Raw genomic sequence first — 21299 nt, forward strand, 5'->3', positions numbered from 1 at the left:
CAGCTGGCACTGTGTGGGGGGAGATATATATACAGTAGCTGTGAGGAGGATACATGGTGTCAGTGTGTAAGGGGTTAATCAGTCCCAGCTGGCACTGTGTGGGGTTAGAGATACATACAGTAGCTGTGAGGAGGATACATGATGTCAGTGTGTAAGGGGTTAATCAGTCCCAGCTGGCACTGTGTGGGGTGAGAGATACATACAGTAGCTGTGAGGAGGATACATGGTGTCAGTGTGTAAGGGGTTAATCAGTCCCAGCTGGCCCTGTGTGGGGGGAGAGATACATACAGTAGCTGTGAGGAGGATACATGGTGTCAGTGTGTAAAGGGTTAATCAGTCCCAGCTGGCACTGTGTGGGGTGAGAGATACATACAGTAGCTGTGAGGAGGATACATGGTGTCAGTGTGTAAGGGGTTAATCAGTCCCAGCTGGCACTGTATGGGGGGAGAGATATATACAGTAGCTGTGAGGAGGATACATGGTGTCAGTGTGTAAGGGGTTAATCAGTCCCAGCTGGCACTGTGTGGGGGGAGAGATATATACAGTAGCTGTGAGGAGGATACATGGTGTCAGTGTGTAAAGGGTTAATCAGTCCTCGCTGGCACTGTGTGGGGGGAGAGATATACACAGTAGCTGTGAGGAGGATACATGGTGTCAGTGTGTAAGGGGTTAATCAGTCCCAGCTGGCACTGTGTGGGGTGAGATGAGCGATACATACAGTAGCTGTGAGGAGGATACATGGTGTCAGTGTGTAAGGGGTTAATCAGTCCCAGCTGGCACTGTGTGGGGTGAGAGATACATACAGTAGCTGTGAGGAGGATACATGGTGTCAGTGTGTAAGGGGTTAATCAGTCCCAGCTGGCACTGTGTGGGGTGAGAGATACATACAGTAGCTGTGAGGATACATAATGTCAGTGTGTAAAGGGTTAATCAGTCCCAGCTGGCACTGTGTGGGGTGAGAGATACACACAGTAGCTGTGAGGAGGATACATGGTGTCAGTGTGTAAAGGGTTAATCAGTCCCAGCTGGCACTGTGTGGGGTGAGAGATACATACAGTAGCTGTGAGGAGGATACATGGTGTCAGTGTGTAAGGAGTTAATCAGTCCCAGCTGGCACTGTGTGGGGTGAGAGATACACACAGTAGCTGTGAGGAGGAGACATGGTGTCAGTGTGTAAGGGGTTAATCAGTCCCAGCTGGCACTGTGTGGGGTGAGAGATACATACAGTAGCTGTGAGGAGGATACATGGTGTCAGTGTGTAAAGGGTTAATCAGTCCCAGCTGGCACTGTGTGGGGGGAGAGATACACACAGTAGCTGTGAGGAGGATACATGGTGTCAGTGTGTAAAGGGTTAATCAGTCCCAGCTGGCACTGTGTGGGGGGAGAGATACACACAGTAGCTATGAGGAGGAGACATGGTGTCAGTGTGTAAGGGGTTAATCAGTCCCAGCTGGCCCTGTGTGGGGTGAGAGATACACACAGTAGCTGTGAGGAGGAGACATGGTGTCAGTGTGTAAAGGGTTAATCAGTCCCAGCTGGCACTGTGTGGGGTTAGAGATACACACAGTAGCTGTAAGGAGGATACATGGTGTCAGTGTGTAAAGGGTTAATCAGTCCCAGCTGGCACTGTGTGGGGTGAGAGATAAATGCAGTAGCTGTGAGGAGGATACATGGTGTCAGTGTGTAAAGGGTTAATCAGTCCCAGCTGGCACTGTGTGGGGGGAGAGATACACACAGTAGCTGTGAGGAGGATACATGGTGTCAGTGTGTAAGGGGTTAATCAGTCCCAGCTGGCACTGTGTGGGGTGAGATGAGCGATACATACAGTAGCTGTGAGGAGGAGACATGGTGTCAGTGTGTAAAGGGTTAATCAGTCCCAGCTGGCACTGTGTGGGGTTAGAGATACACACAGTAGCTGTGAGGAGGATACTTGGTGTCAGTGTGTAAAGGGTTAATCAGTCCCAGCTGGCACTGTGTGGGGTGAGAGATATATACAGTAGCTGTGAGGAGGATACATGGTGTCAGTGTGTAAAGGGTTAATCAGTCCTCGCTGGCACTGTGTGGGGGGAGAGATATATACAGTAGCTGTGAGGAGGATACATGGTGTCAGTGTGTAAGGGGTTAATCAGTCCCAGCTGGCACTGTGTGGGGTGAGATGAGCGATACATACAGTAGCTGTGAGGAGGATACATGGTGTCAGTGTGTAAGGGGTTAATCAGTCCCAGCTGGCACTGTGTGGGGTGAGAGATACATACAGTACCTGTGAGGAGGATACATGGTGTCAGTGTGTAAGGGGTTAATCAGTCCCAGCTGGCACTGTGTGGGGTGAGAGATACATACAGTAGCTGTGAGGATACATAATGTCAGTGTGTAAAGGGTTAATCAGTCCCAGCTGGCACTGTGTGGGGTGAGATGAGAGATATATACAGTAGCTGTGAGGAGGATACATGGTGTCAGTGTGTAAGGGGTTAATCTGTCCCAGCTGGCACTGTGTGGGGTGAGAGATACATACAGTAGCTGTGAGGAGGAGACATGGTGTCAGTGTGTAAGGGGTTAATCAGTCCCAGCTGGCACTGTGTGGGGTGAGAGATACACACAGTAGCTGTGAGGAGGAGACATGGTGTCAGTGTGTAAGGGGTTAATCAGTCCCAGCTGGCACTGTGTGGGGTGAGAGATACACACAGTAGCTGTGAGGAGGATACATGGTGTCAGTGTGTAAAGGGTTAATCAGTCCCAGCTGGCACTGTGTGGGGTGAGAGATACATACAGTAGCTGTGAGGAGGATACATGGTGTCAGTGTGTAAAGGGTTAATCAGTCCCAGCTGGCACTGTGTGGGGTTAGAGATACACACAGTAGCTGTGAGGAGGATACATGGTGTCAGTGTGTAAAGGGTTAATCAGTCCCAGCTGGCACTGTGTGGGGTGAGAGATAAATGCAGTAGCTGTGAGGAGGATACATGGTGTCAGTGTGTAAAGGGTTAATCAGTCCCAGCTGGCACTGTGTGGGGGGAGAGATACACACAGTAGCTGTGAGGAGGAGACATGGTGTCAGTGTGTAAGGGGTTAATCAGTCCCAGCTGGCCCTGTGTGGGGTGAGAGATACACACAGTAGCTGTGAGGAGGAGACATGGTGTCAGTGTGTAAAGGGTTAATCAGTCCCAGCTGGCACTGTGTGGGGTTAGAGATACACACAGTAGCTGTGAGGAGGATACATGGTGTCAGTGTGTAAAGGGTTAATCAGTCCCAGCTGGCACTGTGTGGGGTGAGAGATACACACAGTAGCTGTGAGGAGGATACATGGTGTCAGTGTGTAAAGGGTTAATCAGTCCCAGCTGGCACTGTGTGGGGAGAGAGATACATACAGTAGCTGTGAGGAGGATACATGGTGTCAGTGTGTAAGGGGTTAATCAGTCCCAGCTGGCCCTGTGTGGGGGGAGAGATATATACAGTAGCTGTGAGGAGGATACATGGTGTCAGTGTGTAAGGGGTTAATCAGTCCCAGCTGGCACTGTGTGGGGGGAGAGATACACACAGTAGCTGTGAAGAGGAGACATGGTGTCAGTGTGTAAGGGGTTAATCAGTCCCAGCTGGCACTGTGTGGGGGGAGAGATACACACAGTAGCTGTGAGGAGGAGACATTATGTTACAGTACATTGAAGCTTTGTCCCTGTCTGGCTCTGCCATGTATAGACTACTGCTGGTATGAGAGCGCTCAGAGCATTGGGATTGTGGCTCTGTGCTGCCCTCTGTGGTGAGCAGTGGGTGGTGCAATGTGTGAGATTTGTATATAAAGGCAGCGCTCAGCCAGGATCTGGGATCAGTGGATACAGAGTCAGAGAGGATCTATCACTTGCTGCTGTCACTGGGAATTATGGCTCACAAGCAGCAGCCGCTGTACCTGCACCTGGCCGAGCTCACCGCCTCCCAGTTCCTGGATATATGGAAGCACTACGACTCCGATGGTAAGAACTGTCTGTGCCCACAGCCCAGGTGCAGGAGGTAAAGTTCTCATTCATCAGATGCCAGAACTTCGCAGGATGGATCTTCCCAATCTGTCCACTTCTTACCCCTTCTATTTCCAGGTCATCTATGGTGACAGGTAACCGGGGCTCATGCAATTCACATGCAGAGTATACTCATAAACTATACTACACTAGCCCGTGCCACCCTGACCACAGGTGTCTCTCACCTGCTTCTCTCTCTATATCATACACAGAGTCCACCTGACACTACACCGTGCCACCCTGACCATACACATCTCTCACCTGATTCTCTCTCTATATCATACACAGAGTCCACCTGACACTACACCATGCCACCCTGACCACACACATCTCTCACCTGCTTCTCTCTCTATATCACACACAGAGTCCACCTGACACTACACCATGCCACCCTGACCATACACATCTCTCACCTGCTTCTCTCTCTATATCATACACAGAGTCCACCTGACACTACACCGTGCCACCCTGACCATACACATCTCTCATCTGCTTCTCTCTCTATATCATACACAGAGTCCACCTGACACTACACCGTGCCACCCTGACCACACACATCTCTCACCTGATTCTCTCTCTATATCATACACAGAGTCCACCTGACACTACACCGTGCCACCCTGACCACACACAACTCTCACCTGCTTCTCTCTCTATATCATACACAGAGTCCACCTGACACTACACCGTGCCACCCTGACCACACACAACTCTCACCTGCTTCTCTCTCTATATCATACACAGAGTCCACCTGACACTACACCGTGCCACCCTGACCATACACATCTCTCATCTGCTTCTCTCTCTATATCATACACTGAGTCCACCTGACACTACACCGAGCCACCCTGACCATACACATCTCTCACCTGCTTCTCTCTATATATTATACACAAAGTCCACCTGACACTACACCGTGCCACCCTGTACACTCACATCTCTCACCTGCTTCTCTCTATATCATACACAAAGTCCACCTGACACTACACCGTGCCACCCTGACCACACACATCTCTCACCTGCTTCTCTCTCTATATCATACACAGAGTCCACCTGACACTACACCGTGCCACCCTGTACACTCACATCTCTCACCTGCTTCTCTCTCTATATCATACACAGAGTCCACCTGACACTACACCATGACACCCTATCCACACACATCTCTCACCTGCTTCTCTCTCTATATCATACACAGGGTCCACCTGACACTACACCGTGCCACTCTGACCACACACATCTCTCACCTGCTTCTCTCTCTATATCATACACAGAGTCCACCTGACACTACACCATGCCACCCTGACCATACACATCTCTCACATGCTTCTCTCTCTATATCATACACAGAGTCCACCTGACACTACACCATGCCACCCTATCCACACACATCTCTCACCTGCTTCTCTCTCTATATCATACACAGAGTCCACCTGACACTACACCGTGCCACTCTGACCACACACATCTCTCACCTGCTTCTCTCTCTATATCTTACACAGAGTCCACCTGACACTACACCATGCCACTCTGACCACACACATCTCTCACCTGCTTCTCTCTCTATATCACACACAGAGTCCACCTGACATTAGACCGTCCCACTCTGACCACACACATCTCTCACCTGCTTCTCTCTCTATATCATACACAGAGTCCACCTGACACTACACCGTGCCACCCTGACCATACACATCTCTCACCTGCTTCTCTCTCTATATCATACACAGAGTCCACCTGACACTACACCGTGCCACCCTGACCATACACATCTCTCACCTGCTTCTCTCTCTCTATCATACACAGAGTCCACCTGACACTACACCGTGCCACCCTGACCATACACATCTCTCATCTGCTTCTCTCTCTATATCATACACTGAGTCCACCTGACACTACACCGTGCCACCCTGACCATACACATCTCTCACCTGCTTCTCTCTATATATTATACACAGAGTCCACCTGACACTACAACGTGCCACCCTGACCATACACATCTCTCATCTGATTCACTCTCTATATCATACACAGAGTCCACCTGACACTACACCGTGCCACCCTGACCACACACATCTCTCACCTGCTTCTCTCTCTATATCATACACAAAGTCCACCTGACACTAGCCTATGCCACCCTATCCACAGGTGTCTCTCACCTGCTTTTCTCTTTATATCATACACACAGTCCACCTGACACTACACCTTGCCACTCTGACCATACACATCTCTCACCTGCTTCTCTCTCTATATCATACACAGAGTCCACCTGACATTAGACCGTCCCACCCTGACCACACACATCTCTCACCTGCTTCTCTCTCTATATCATACACAGAGTCCACCTGACATTTGACCGTCCCACCCTGTACACTCACATCTCTCACCTGCTTCTCTCTCTATATCATACACAGAGTCCACCTGACATTACACCGTGCCACCCTGTACACTCACATCTCTCACCTCCTTCTCTCTCTATATCATACACAGAGTCCACCTGACACTACACCGTGCCACCCTGTACACTCACATCTCTCACCTGCTTCTCTCTCTATACAATACACACAGTCCACCTGACACTACACCGTGCCACTCTGACCACACACATCTCTCACCTGCTTCTCTCTCTATATCATACACAGAGTCCACCTGACACTACACCGTGCCACCCTGACCATACTCATCTCTCACCTGCTTCTCTCTCTATATCATACACAGAGTCCACCTGACACTACACCCTGCCACCCTGACCATACACATCTCTCACCTGCTTCTCTCTCTATATCATACACAGAATCCATCTGACACTACACCGTGCCCCCCTGACCATACACATCTCTCACCTGCTTCTCTTTCTATATCATACACAGAGTCCACCTGACACTACACCGTGCCACCCTAACCATACACAACTCTCACCTGCTTCTCTCTCTATATCATACACAGAGTCCACCTGACATTACACCGTGCCACCCTGTACACTCACATCTCTCACCTGCTTCTCTCTCTATATCATACACAGAGTCCACCTGACACTACACCGTGCCACCCTGTACACTCACATCTCTCACCTGCTTCTCTCTCTATACAATACACACAGTCCACCTGACACTACAACGTGCCACTCTGACCATACACATCTCTCACCTGCTTCTCTCTCTATATCATACACAGAGTCCACCTGACACTACACCGTGCCACCCTAACCATACACATCTCTCACCTGCTTCTCTCTCTATATCATACACAGAGTCCACCTGACACTACACCGTGCCACCCTAACCATACACATCTCTCACCTCCTTCTCTCTCTATATCATACACAGAGTCCACCTGACATTAGACCGTCCCACTCTGACCACACACATCTCTCACCTGCTTCTCTCTCTATATCATACACATCTCTCATCTACTTCTCTCTCTATATCATACTCATCTCTCATCTGCTTCTCTCTCTATATCATACACAGAGTCCACCTGACACTACACCGTGCTACCCTAACCATACACATCTCTCACCTGCTTCTCTCTCTATATCATACACAGAGTCCACCTGACACTACACCGTGCCACCCTAACCATACACATCTCTCACCTCCTTCTCTCTCTATATCATACACAGAGTCCACCTGACATTAGACCGTCCCACTCTGACCACACACATCTCTCACCTGCTTCTCTCTCTATATCATACACATCTCTCATCTACTTCTCTCTCTATATCATACTCATCTCTCATCTGCTTCTCTCTCTATATCATACACAGAGTCCACCTGACACTACACCGTGCTACCCTAACCATACACATCTCTCACCTCCTTCTCTCTCTATATCATACACAGAGTCCACCTGACATTAGACCGTCCCACTCTGACCACACACATCTCTCACCTGCTTCTCTCTCTATATCATACACAGAGTCCACCTGACACTACACCGTGCCACCCTGACCACACACATCTCTCACCTGCTTCTCTCTCTATATCATACACATAGTCCACCTGACACTAGCCTATGCCACCCTATCCACAGGTGTCTCTCACCTGCTTTTCTCTTTATATCATACACAGAGTCCACCTGACACTACACCGTGCCACCCTATCCACACACATCTCTCACCTGCTTCTCTCTCTATATCATACACAGAGTCCACCTGACACTACACCGTGCCACCCTGACCATACACATCTCTCTCCTGCTTCTCTCTCTATATCATACACAGAGTCCACCTGACACTACACCCTGCCACCCTGACCATACACATCTCTCACCTGCTTCTCTCTCTATATCATACACAGAGTCCATCTGACACTACACCGTGCCCCCTTGACCATACACATCTCTCACCTGCTTCTCTTTCTATATCATACACAGAGTCCACCTGACACTACACCGTGCCACCCTGACCACACACATCTCTCACCTGCTTCTCCCTCTATATCATACACAGAGTCCACCTGACATTACACCGTGCCACTCTGACCATACACATCTTTCACCTGCTTCTCTCTCTATATCATACACAGAGTCCACCTGACACTACACCGTGCCACCCTGACCATACACATCTCTCACCTGCTTCTCTCTCTATATCATACACAGAGTCCACCTGACATTACACCGTGCCACTCTGACCATACACATCTCTCATCTGCTTCTCTATATCATACACAGAGTCCACCTGACACTACACCGTGCCACCCTATCCACACACATCTCTCACCTGCTTCTCTCTCTATATCATACACAGAGTCCACCTGACACTACACCGTGCCACCCTGTACCCTCACATCTCTCACCTGCTTCTCTCTCTATACAATACACACAGTCCACCTGACACTACACCGTGCCACTCTGACAATACACATCTCTCACCTGCTTCTCTCTCTATATCATACACAGAGTCCACCTGACACTACACCGTGCCACCCTAACCATACACATCTCTCACCTGCTTCTCTCTCTATATCATACACAGAGTCCACCTGACACTACACCGTGCCACCCTAACCATACACATCTCTCACCTCCTTCTCTCTCTATATCATACACAGAGTCCACCTGACATTAGACCGTCCCACTCTGACCACACACATCTCTCACCTGCTTCTCTCTCTATATCATACACATCTCTCATCTACTTCTCTCTCTATATCATACTCATCTCTCATCTGCTTCTCTCTCTATATCATACACAGAGTCCACCTGACACTACACCGTGCTACCCTAACCATACACATCTCTCACCTCCTTCTCTCTCTATATCTTACACAGAGTCCACCTGACACTACACCGTGCCACCCTGACCATACACATCTCTCACCTGCTTCTCTCTCTATATCATACAGAGTCCACCTGACATTAGACCGTCCCACCCTGACCACACACATCTCTCACCTGCTTCTCTCTCTATATCATACACAGAGTCCACCTGACATTTGACCGTCCCACCCTGTACACTCACATCTCTCACCTGCTTCTCTCTCTATATCATACACAGAGTCCACCTGACACTACACCATGCCACCCTGACCATACACATCTCTCACCTGCTTCTCTCTCTATATCATACACAGAGTCCATCTGACACTACACCGTGCCACCCTGACCATACACATCTCTCACCTGCTTCTCTCTCTATATCATACACAGAGTCCACCTCACACTACACCGTGCCACCCTGACCATACACATCTCTCACCTGCTTCTCTATATCATACACAGAGTCCACCTGACACTACACCGTGCCACCCTGACCACACACATCTCTCACCTGCTTCTCTCTCTATATCATACACAGAGTCCACCTGACACTACACCGTGCCACCCTGACGATACACATCTCTCACCTGCTTCTCTCTCTATATCATACACAGAGTCCACCTGACACTACACCTTGCCATCCTGACCATACACATCTCTCACCTGCTTCTCTATATTATACACAGAGTCCACCTGACACTACACCGTGCCACCCTGACCACACACATCTCTCACCTGCTTCTCTCCCTATATCATACACAGAGTCCACCTGACATTAGACCGTGCCACCCTGACCACACACATCTCTCACCTGCTTCTCTCTCTATATCATACACAGAGTCCACCTTACATTAGACCGTGCCACCCTGACTACACACATCTCTCACCTGCTTCTCTCTCTATATCATACACAGACTCCACCTGACACAACACCGTGCCACCCTGTACAATCAGCCATCTCTCCTGGTGCGCCAAGTAACTTTCTAGAGGGCATACGTTCCTGGAGGCTTGGCATTTGCAGATGAGCAGATATTGGCAGCAGTCGGTGGGAGGAGTTACGCGGTGCGGCCCACGCTGCGCTGAGTGTTACTGAACACAGGGAGATTACTGAGATAAGGCCCCCATACATCAGCAATCGATTGTGGCAATTGTGCAATTTGCAGATGATTGAATAGTAATCTGCAATGTATGGGGATCACAGATCGCAGATTGCAATCAAAAAGTGATTGGTCAATCAGATTGTCCAACATGTTGGATGTCACAGATGGATTGGGGCTGTATATTGCTGGTTTATGGAGATGATCAGCAGATTTGCAGTCTATTACTAGTAAAATGATGATGGAGCCTTTCACGATGGGCAGATCTGTGTTTGCTGACAAAGATCTGTAATGTATGGGGCGCAGATTGCAAGATTGGGAAATCCTAAAATCGGGCAACAAATCGTCAAATTGTCCAATTGTGGTTGTCAGATTGCTGATGTATGGGGGCCTGTAGTCATTGCCTCAGATTGCTAATGTATGGGGCCTGTAGTCATTGCCTCAGATTGCTGATGTATGGGGGCCTATAGTCATTGCCTCAGATTGCTGATGTATGGGGCCTATAGTCATTGCCTCAGATTGCTGATGTATGGGGCCTATAGTCATTGCCTCAGATTGCTGATGTATGGGGCCTTTAGTCATTGCCTCAGATTGCTGATGTATGGGGCCTATAGTCATTGCCTCAGATTGCTAATGTATGGGGGCCTATAGTCATTGCTTCAGATTGCTGATGTATGGGGGCCTATAGTCATTGCCTCAGATTGCTGATGTATGGGGGCCTATAGTCATTGCCTCAGAATGCTGATGTATGGGGGCCTATAGTCATTGCCTCAGATTGCTGATGTATGGGGCCTATAGTCATTGCCTCAGATTGCTGATGTATGGGGGCCTAAAGTCATTGCCTCAGATTGCTGATGTATGGAGCCTATAGTCATTGCCTCAGATTTCTGTTGTATGGGGGCCTATAGTCATTGCCTCAGATTGCTGATGTATGGGGGCCTATAGTCATTGCCTCAGATTGCTGATGTATGGGGGCCTATAGTCATTGCTTCAGATTTCTGTTGTATGGGGGCCTATAGTCATTGCCTCAGATTGCTGATGTATGGGGCCTATAGCCATTGCCTCAGATTGCTGATGTATGGGGGCCTATAGCCATTGCCTCAGATTGCTGATGTATGGGGGCCTATAGCCATTGCCTCAGATTGCTGATGTATGGGGCCTATAGTCATTGCCTCAGATTGCTGATGTATGGGGGCCTATAGTCATTGCCTCAAATTGCTGATGTATGGGGGCCTATAGTCATTGCCTCAGATTGCTGTTGTATGGGGGCCTATAGTCATTGCCTCAGATTGCTGATGTATGGGGGCCTTATGGGGCCTTTAGTCGTGCTACGGACATATATTTCTTGGTGTGTGAAATGGCGCATTGAATGTTAGCGCAGGTTAGGAGTAGCGCTCCTTTATATGTGTGATGGGACTGGTTTTGCGTCTTCATGTTACATTTCAGCAGATTCCCATCATAGCAATAACACATACTGTAAGAGCTCATGTGGTGCAGTCGCAGTCAGTGTGGTAGAGTTGCAGTCGGTGTGCTGCAGTCGCAGCGGGTGTGGTAGAGTCGCAGTGGGTGTGGTAGAGTCGCAGTGGGTGTGGTACAGTTGCAGTGGGTGTGGTACAGTTGCAGTCGGTGTGGTACAGTCGCAGTGGGTGTGGTGCATTCGGTGTGGTACAGTCGGTGTGGTACAGTCGCAGTGGGTGTGGTGTAGTGGGTGTGGTAGAGTTGCAGTGGGTGTGGTGCAGTCGCAGTGGGTGTGGTACAGTCGCAGTGGGTGTAGTGCAGTCGCAGTGGGTGTGGTAGAGTTGCAGTGGGTGTGGTGCAGTCGCAGTGGGTGTGGTAGAGTCGCAGTGGGTGTGGTGCAGTGGGTGTGGTAGAGTCGCAGTGGGTGTGGTGCAGTCGCTGTGGGTGTGGTGCAGTCGCAGTGGGTGTGGTAGAGTCGCAGTGGGTGTGGTGCAGTCGCAGTGGATGTGGTAGCGTCGCAGTGGGTGTGGTGCAGTCGCAGTGGGTGTAGTGCAGTCGCAGTGGGTGTGGTGCAGTCGCAGTGGGTGTGGTGCAGTCGCTGTGGGTGTGGTGCAGTCGCAGTGGGTGTGGTAGAGTCGCAGTGGGTGTGGTAGAGTCGCAGTGGGTGTGGTAGCGTCGCAGTGGGTGTGGAAAAGTCGCAGTGGGTGTGGTAGAGTCGCAGTGGGTGTGGTGCAGTCGCAGTGGGTGTGGTAGCGTCGCAGTGGGTGTGGAAGAGTCGCAGTGGGTGTGGTAGAGTCGCAGTGGGTGTGGTGCAGTCGCAGTGGGTGTGGTAGAGTCGCAGTGGGTGTGGTGCAGTCGCAGTGGGTGTGGTAGCATCGCAGTGGGTGTGGTGCAGTCGCAGTGGGTGTGGAAGAGTCGCAGTGGGTGTGGTAGAGTCGCAGTGGGTGTGGTGCAGTCGCAGTGGGTGTGGTGCAGTCGCAGTGGGTGTGGTAGAGTCGCAGTGGGTATAGTGCAGTCGCAGTGGGTGTGGTAGAGTCGCAGTGGGTGTGGTACAGTCACAGTGGGTGTGGTAGAATCGCAGTGGGTGTGGTGCAATCGCAGTGGGTGTGGTGCAGTCGCAGTGGGTGTGGTAGAGTCGCAGTAGGTGTGGAGCAGTCGATGTGGTAGAGTTGCAGTCGGTGTGGTGCAGTCGTAGTGGGTGTGGTAGTCGCAGTGGGTTTGGTGCAGTGGGTGTGGTAGAGTCGCAGTGGGTGTGGTACAGTCGCAGTGGGTGTGGTAGAATCGCAGTGGGTGTGGTGCAGTCGGTGTGGTAGAGTTGCAGTCGGTGTGGTGGAGTCGCAGTGGGTGTGGTGCAGTCGGTGTGGTAGAATCGCAGTGGGTGTGGTGCAGTCGCAGTGGGTGTGGTAGTCGCAGTGGGTTTGGTGCAGTGGGTGTGGTAGAGTCACAGTGGGTGTGGTACAGTCGCAGTGGGTGTGGTAGTCGCAGTGGGTGTGGTGCAGTGGGTGTGGTGCAGTCGCAGTCGGTGAGGAGCAGTCACAGTGGGTGTGGTAAAGTCGCAGTGGGTGTGGTGCAGTCACAGTGGGTGTGGTAGAGTCGCAGTGGGTGTGGTGCAGTCACAGTGGGTGTGGTAGTGTCGCAGTGGGTGTGGTAAAGTTGCAGTGGGTGTGGTGCAGTCTTAGTGGGTGTGGTAGATTCGCAGTGGGTGTGGTAAAGTTGCAGTGGGTGTGGTGCAGTCTTAGTGGGTGTGGTAGATTCGCAGTGGGTGTGGGAGAGTCGCAGTGGGTGTGGTAGAGTCACAGTGGGTGTGGTGCAGTCGCAGTGGGTGTGGTAGAGTCGCAGTGGGTGTGGTAGAATCGCAGTGGGTGTGGTGCAGTCGGTGTGGTAGAGTTGCAGTCGGTGTGGTGCAGTCGCAGTGGGTGTGGTGCAGTCGGTGTGGTAGAGTCGCAGTGGGTGTGGTGCAGTCACAGTGGGTGTGGTAGTCGCAGTGGGTTTGGTGCAGTGGGTGTGGTAGAGTCGCAGTGGGTGTGGTACAGTCGCAGTGGGTGTGGTAGTCGCAGTGGGTGTGGTGCAGTGGGTGTGGTGCAGTCGCAGTCGGTGAGGTGCAGTCACAGTGGGTGTGGTAAAGTCGCAGTGGGTGTGGTGCAGTCACAGTGGGTGTGGTAGAGTCGCAGTGGGTGTGGTGCAGTCACAGTGGGTGTGGTAGAGTCGCAGTGGGTGTGGTAAAGTTGCAGTGGGTGTGGTGCAGTCTTAGTGGGTGTGGTAGAGTCGCAGTGGGTGTGGTAAAGTTGCAGTGGGTGTGGTGCAGTCTTAGTGGGTGTGGTAGATTCGCAGTGGGTGTGGTAGAGTCGCAGTGGGTGTGGTAGAGTCACAGTGGGTGTGGTGCAGTCGCAGTGGGTGTGGTAGAGTCGCAGTGGGTGTGGTAGAGTCACAGTGGGTGTGGTGCAGTGGGTGTGGTGCAGTCACAGTGGGTGTGGTAGAGTCGCAGTGGGTGTGGTGCAGTCACAGTGGGTGTGGTAGAGTCGCAGTGGGTGTGGTGCAGTCGCAGTGGGTGTGATAGAGTCGCAGTGGGTGTGGTAAAGTTGCAGTGGGTGTGGTGCAGTCACAGTGGGTGTGGTAGAGTCGCAGTGGGTGTGGTGCTGAGCTCTACGCTATTAGTCTGTGAACACAGGTGCGATGCTGAAATATATGCGCCTTGTGTAAATAGACGCCTTCTGTCGCATCGGATCACTTGTGTTCCCATCGGTCATGTGAGTTCCCTTCAGGTTACTCAGGATGACCGGTGTTTTCACGCAGCTGAAGCCATTGAATCTGCGTTCAAGCACGTATCCAATGGTTTCAGCACTCCCAGAAAACGGGGGCTGCCCATCCCCCATCTCCTGGGACGCTACCAGACGTTGCCTCCACTCTGCCATCCAGCTTGCAGAAGGGGACTTGCACATGCGCAGTACAGACACTGTGCAAACCATCGGCCCCAATGTCGCCGCAATCTGACCATAGAACATTCAGCTGTGTGATTAGTCTCATGTGTGCAGGAGAGCGGCGGAGGCATCTTGTGGAGTTCATCAAGGGCGCTGTGTAAATGAGGCCCACTGACTATATGACACACATACTGACTATATGTCGCACACACTGACTATATGACGCACACACTGACTATATGAGACACACACACTGACTATATGACACACACACACTGACTATATGACACACACACACTGACTATATGACGCACACACACTGACTATATGACACACACACACACTGACTATATGACACACACACTGACTATATGACACACACACACTGACTATATGACACACACACACTGACTATATGACACACACACACACTGACTATATGACACACACTGACTATATGACACACACACTGACTATATGACACACACACACTGACTATATGACACACACACTGACTATATGACACACACACACTGACTATATGAGACACACTGACTATATGACACACACTGACTATATGACACACACACTGACTATATGACACACACACACACTGACTATATGATGTTCACACTGACTATATGACACACACACTGACTATATGACACACACACACTGACTATATGATGCACACACAGACTATATGATGTTCACACTGACTATATGACACACACACTGACTATATGACACACACACTGACTATATGACACACACACTGACTATATGACCCACACACACTGACTATATGACACACACAATGACTATATGACACACACACACTGACTATATGACACACACACTGACTATATGACACACACACACTGACTATATGACACACACACACTGACTATATGACACACACACTGACTATATGTCGCACACACTGACTATATGACGCACACACTGACTATATGAGACACACACACTGACTATATGACGCACACACACTGACTATATGACACACACACTGACTATATGACGCACACACACTGACTATATGAGACACACACACTGACTATATGACGCACACACTGACTATATGTCGCACACACTGACTATATGAGACACACTGACTATATGACACACACACACTGACTATATGAGACACACACACTGACTATATGAGACATACACTGACTATATGAGACACACACTGACTATATGAGACACACACTGACTATATGAGACACACACACTGACTATATGATGCACACACTGACTATATGTCGCACACACTGACTATATGATGCACACACTTACTATATGATGCACACACTGACTATATGACTCACACACTGACTATATGACGCACACACTGACTATATGAGACACACACACTGACTATATGACACACACACTGACTATATGACACACACACACTGACTATATGAGACACACACACTGACTATATGACACACACACACTGACTATATGACACACACACTGACTATATGACACACACACACTGACTATATGACACACAAACTGACTATATGACACACACACACTGACTATATGACACACACACTGACTATATGACACACACACACTGACTATATGATGCACACACTGACTATATGATGTTCACACTGACTATATGACACACACACTGACTATATGACACACACACTGACTATATGACACACACACACTGACTATATGACACACACACACTGACTATATGACACACACACTGACTATATGACACACACACACTGACTATATGACACACACACTGACTATATGACACACACACACTGACTATATGACACACACACACTGACTATATGACACACACACTGACTATATGACACACACACACTGACTATATGACACACACACACTAACTATATGACACACACACTGACTATATGTCGCACACACTGACTATATGACGCACACACTGACTATATGAGACACACACACTGACTATATGACGCACACACACTGACTATATGACACACACACTGACTATATGACGCACACACACTGACTATATGAGACACACACACTGACTATATGACACACACACTGACTATATGACACACACACACTGACTATATGACACACACTGACTATATGACACACACACTGACTATATGACACACACACACTGACTATATGACACACACACTGACTATATGACACACACACTGACTATATGAGACACACTGACTATATGACACACACTGACTATATGACACACACACTGACTATATGACACACACACACACTGACTATATGATGTTCACACTGACTATATGACACACACACTGACTATATGACACACACACACTGACTATATGACACACACACTGACTATATGACACACACACTGACTATATGACACACACACACTGACTATATGACACACAAACTGACTATATGACACACACACACTGACTATATGACACACACACTGACTATATGACACACACACACTGACTATATGATGCACACACAGACTATATGATGTTCACACTGACTATATGACGCACACACACTGACTATATGACGCACACACTGACTATATGAGACACACACACTGACTATATGACGCACACACTGACTATATGTCGCACACACTGACTATGAGACACACTGACTATATGACACACACACACTGACTATATGAGACATACACTGACTATATGAGACACACACTGACTATATGAGACACACACACTGACTATATGATGCACACACTGACTATATGTCGCACACACTGACTATATGACGCACACACTTACTATATGATGCACACACTGACTATATGACTCACACACTGACTATATGACGCACACACTGACTATATGAGACACACACACTGACTATATGACACACACACACTGACTATATGAGACACACACACTGACTATATGACACACACACACTGACTATATGACACACACACACTGACTATATGACACACAAACTGACTATATGACACACACACACTGACTATATGACACACACACTGACTATATGACACACACACACTGACTATATGATGCACACACTGACTATATGATGTTCACACTGACTATATGTCACACACACTGACTATATGACACACACACACTGACTATATGACACACACACTGACTATATGACACACACACACACTGACTATATGACACACACACTGACTATATGACACACACACACTGACTATATGATGTTCACACTGACTATATGACACACACACTGACTATATGACACACACACTGACTATATGACACACACACACTGACTATATGACACACACACTGACTATATGACACACACACACTGACTATATGACACACACACACTGACTATATGACACACACACACTGACTATATGACACACACACTGACTATATGTCGCACACACTGACTATATGACGCACACACTGACTATATGAGACACACACACTGACTATATGACGCACACACACTGACTATATGACACACACACTGACTATATGACGCACACACACTGACTATATGAGAAACACACACTGACTATATGACGCACACACTGACTATATGTCGCACACACTGTCTATATGACACACACACACTGACTATATGAGACACACACACTGACTATATGACACACACACTGACTATATGAGACATACATTGACTATATGAGACACACACTGACTATATGAGACACACACACTGACTATATGATGCACACACTGACTATATGTCACACACACTGACTATATGACGCACACACTTACTATATGATGCACACACTGACTATATGTCGCACACACTGACTATATGACGCACACACTGACTATATGACACACACACTGACTATATGAGACACACACACTGACTATATGAGACATACACTGACTATATGAGACACACACTGACTATATGAGACATACACTGACTATATGACACACACACTGACTATATGAGACATACAGTGACTATATGAGACACACACACTGACTATATGATGCACACACTGACTATATGTCGCACACACTGACTATATGACGCACACACTTACTATATGATGCACACACTGACTATATGTCGCACACACTGACTATATGACACACACTGACTATATGACACACACACTGGCTATATGACGCACACACTGACTATATGACGCACACACTGACTATATGAGACACACACACTGACTATATGACGCACACACTGACTATATGACGCACACACTGACTATATGTCGCACACACTGACTATATGAGACACACACACTGACTATATGATGCACACACTGACTATATGAGACACACACACTGACTATATGACACACACACTGACTATATGACGCACACACACTGACTATATGACACACACACTGATTATATGACACACACACACACTGACTATATGACACACACACACACTGACTATATGAGACACACACACTAACTATATGACGCACAAGAAACTCTATTTTGTGAGCACTCGTTATATAAAGATGAAATATTTAAAACATAACTTTTAATATAATTGAGATAAGATATAAATCTCTGTGTAAAGGACAAAAGACAAAACATATAACATATAACATAGGTCTACCAAATTGGGTCAAATTTAGCGGATATATTCTATACAGTCTACACATACGTACAAATGTTCGAGTTGAATATCCCATCAGAAAAGTATACGTCCCATCAGGGTAATAAGATTGAATATCAATAGGAAGGAAAAATTGTCACCTCCACATATTACCTAAGTAGGCATAATTCAAAATAATATGTTATACAAGCGGCGAAGATCTAAAGCAGCGATATTAACCATATATTGCCTCAATGGCACAATTAAAATAATACCAGTTTGTATGATCTAACTCCTCAAAAGAATGAAGTATCAGGACGGTCGGGTAAAGATACTGCCACCTATAATTCTGCTTCTCCTCACTTAGGTACAAGCCATCAATGAGGAGTGAGAGATCATCCAGGAGCAGTAATGAACCCCTAGAAACAACAGTGTAACCGCAACGTTACTCAATATTTCGCTTCTGCTGTTGAGGGTCTTACATATAGCATAGGACCCCCAATGAGAGAGTTACTTTAAATGAGATTGTCATCAGCTAACAGAGTAGATAGAGAAGGATAGAATAAACATAGACTAATAATCCTATTGTTTCTTCATCCTGTACATGTAAATCTATCAATAGTCCAGAAAACATAATACTTTCCACAATGGGTAAGTCTTACCACATAACAGTTAAAATAACAATCCTGAACTGATAGTGCATATGGTATATTGATCAATTCTATATGTTGGAGTATCTATGCTATGGGTTTCTAGTATCTTAAAAAACAGATGTAATATAAATACCACTGAAACCTATAAATATAAATAGCATGACTGACACATAGTTCATCTAAAAAAAGGGCGTACAAAATAAATCCTATATAAATGACTGATGTAATATATAACATATGGGGTGTCCCCAGTATATATCTGTCTTACTATGAATGGAATTAGGATGCCAAAGCAAATAGCTATAACAAGTGCCAGATATCTACTTTATCCTACAGTGTTTAATACATATTATCCAGCAAGGTGATTTGACAGTGTCCCAAACACATAACGGGGATAGTCGCCGCACAGCGATTAATCATATCCCCAGTACATAAAGGAAGCAATCGCCCCTTTATGAAAATGGAGGATAAGTAGGTAAAATAAATATACAAACTGGTAATCTGGGTGTCCTGTGTTGCGCAGACACAGACACCCTCCCGCCGACGCGTGTTTCGCCGGTAAGGCTTGTTCACAGAGGAAGCAGCTCTGCATGGAAGTTCCTGGTAAGTCTGGACTAATGTGCTGCGTACTGGCCTATCGCATTGCCATGTGGCATGACTGACAGAGTGCCTGGCCAATGAGCAGATGAGCCCTTAATGTTACTGCATCATCACAGTGGGAGGAATAATTAGCAAGTCCCCTTATTGACAGGCAGATCAACCGTCCTATAGGACATGACTAAGCGTCTGCCAGATGATTTCTCTTGATCAGAAGTAATGAGCCTCTGGCACATAATACATTCACAATTGGTTCACATTAGTAACAATCGCTTACACAGTAATCATGCTCTAAAGGAGCTGCAGACTTAGTCAATCATAGGAAATGAAATTATTTAAATAATCTACACACTCCATACAGACAGAGCCCATAACATTACTGCATCATCACAATGGGAGAAATAATTGATTGACAAGTCCTCTTGTTGACAGAAAGTCAGCCGTCCTATAAGACGTGATTAAGCGTTTGTTAGATGATTTCTCTAATAAATATAATAAGCCTCTGATACACAATTCATTCGCAGTTGGTTCACATTGAAAAAGAATCACTTAATTGTTTAAATAGTCTTCACACTCCATACAGACACATTCATATATATGCACTCTCTGATCAAAACCTGAGATTTAAAGACACACTAGAAATCAATGGGGAGATTACCACTAATCTTTACAGAAAAACAACGGCGACTAATAGTCTCCTTTTTGAAG

The 21299-nt window shown here is 47.6% G+C and overlaps 1 protein-coding gene across 1 annotated transcript in view; it reads left to right on the plus strand.

Annotated features, from left to right (window-relative positions):
* The first annotated feature begins 3826 nt into the window (after positions 1-3826).
* Positions 3827-21299, plus strand: part of CALB2 (calbindin 2) — a 314068-nt gene continuing 296595 nt past the window's right edge. The window contains exon 1 of the mRNA XM_088455944.1: positions 3827-3962. Coding sequence (XP_088312070.1) covers positions 3872-3962 — 91 coding nt within the window. The 5' untranslated portion in view covers positions 3827-3871. The remainder of the gene's footprint in view (positions 3963-21299) is intronic.

This window comes from Taudactylus pleione, unplaced genomic scaffold (genome assembly GCF_031769625.1).
Source record: "Taudactylus pleione unplaced genomic scaffold, aTauple2 ptg000681l, whole genome shotgun sequence".
Classification (NCBI taxonomy): Eukaryota; Metazoa; Chordata; class Amphibia; order Anura; family Myobatrachidae; genus Taudactylus; species Taudactylus pleione.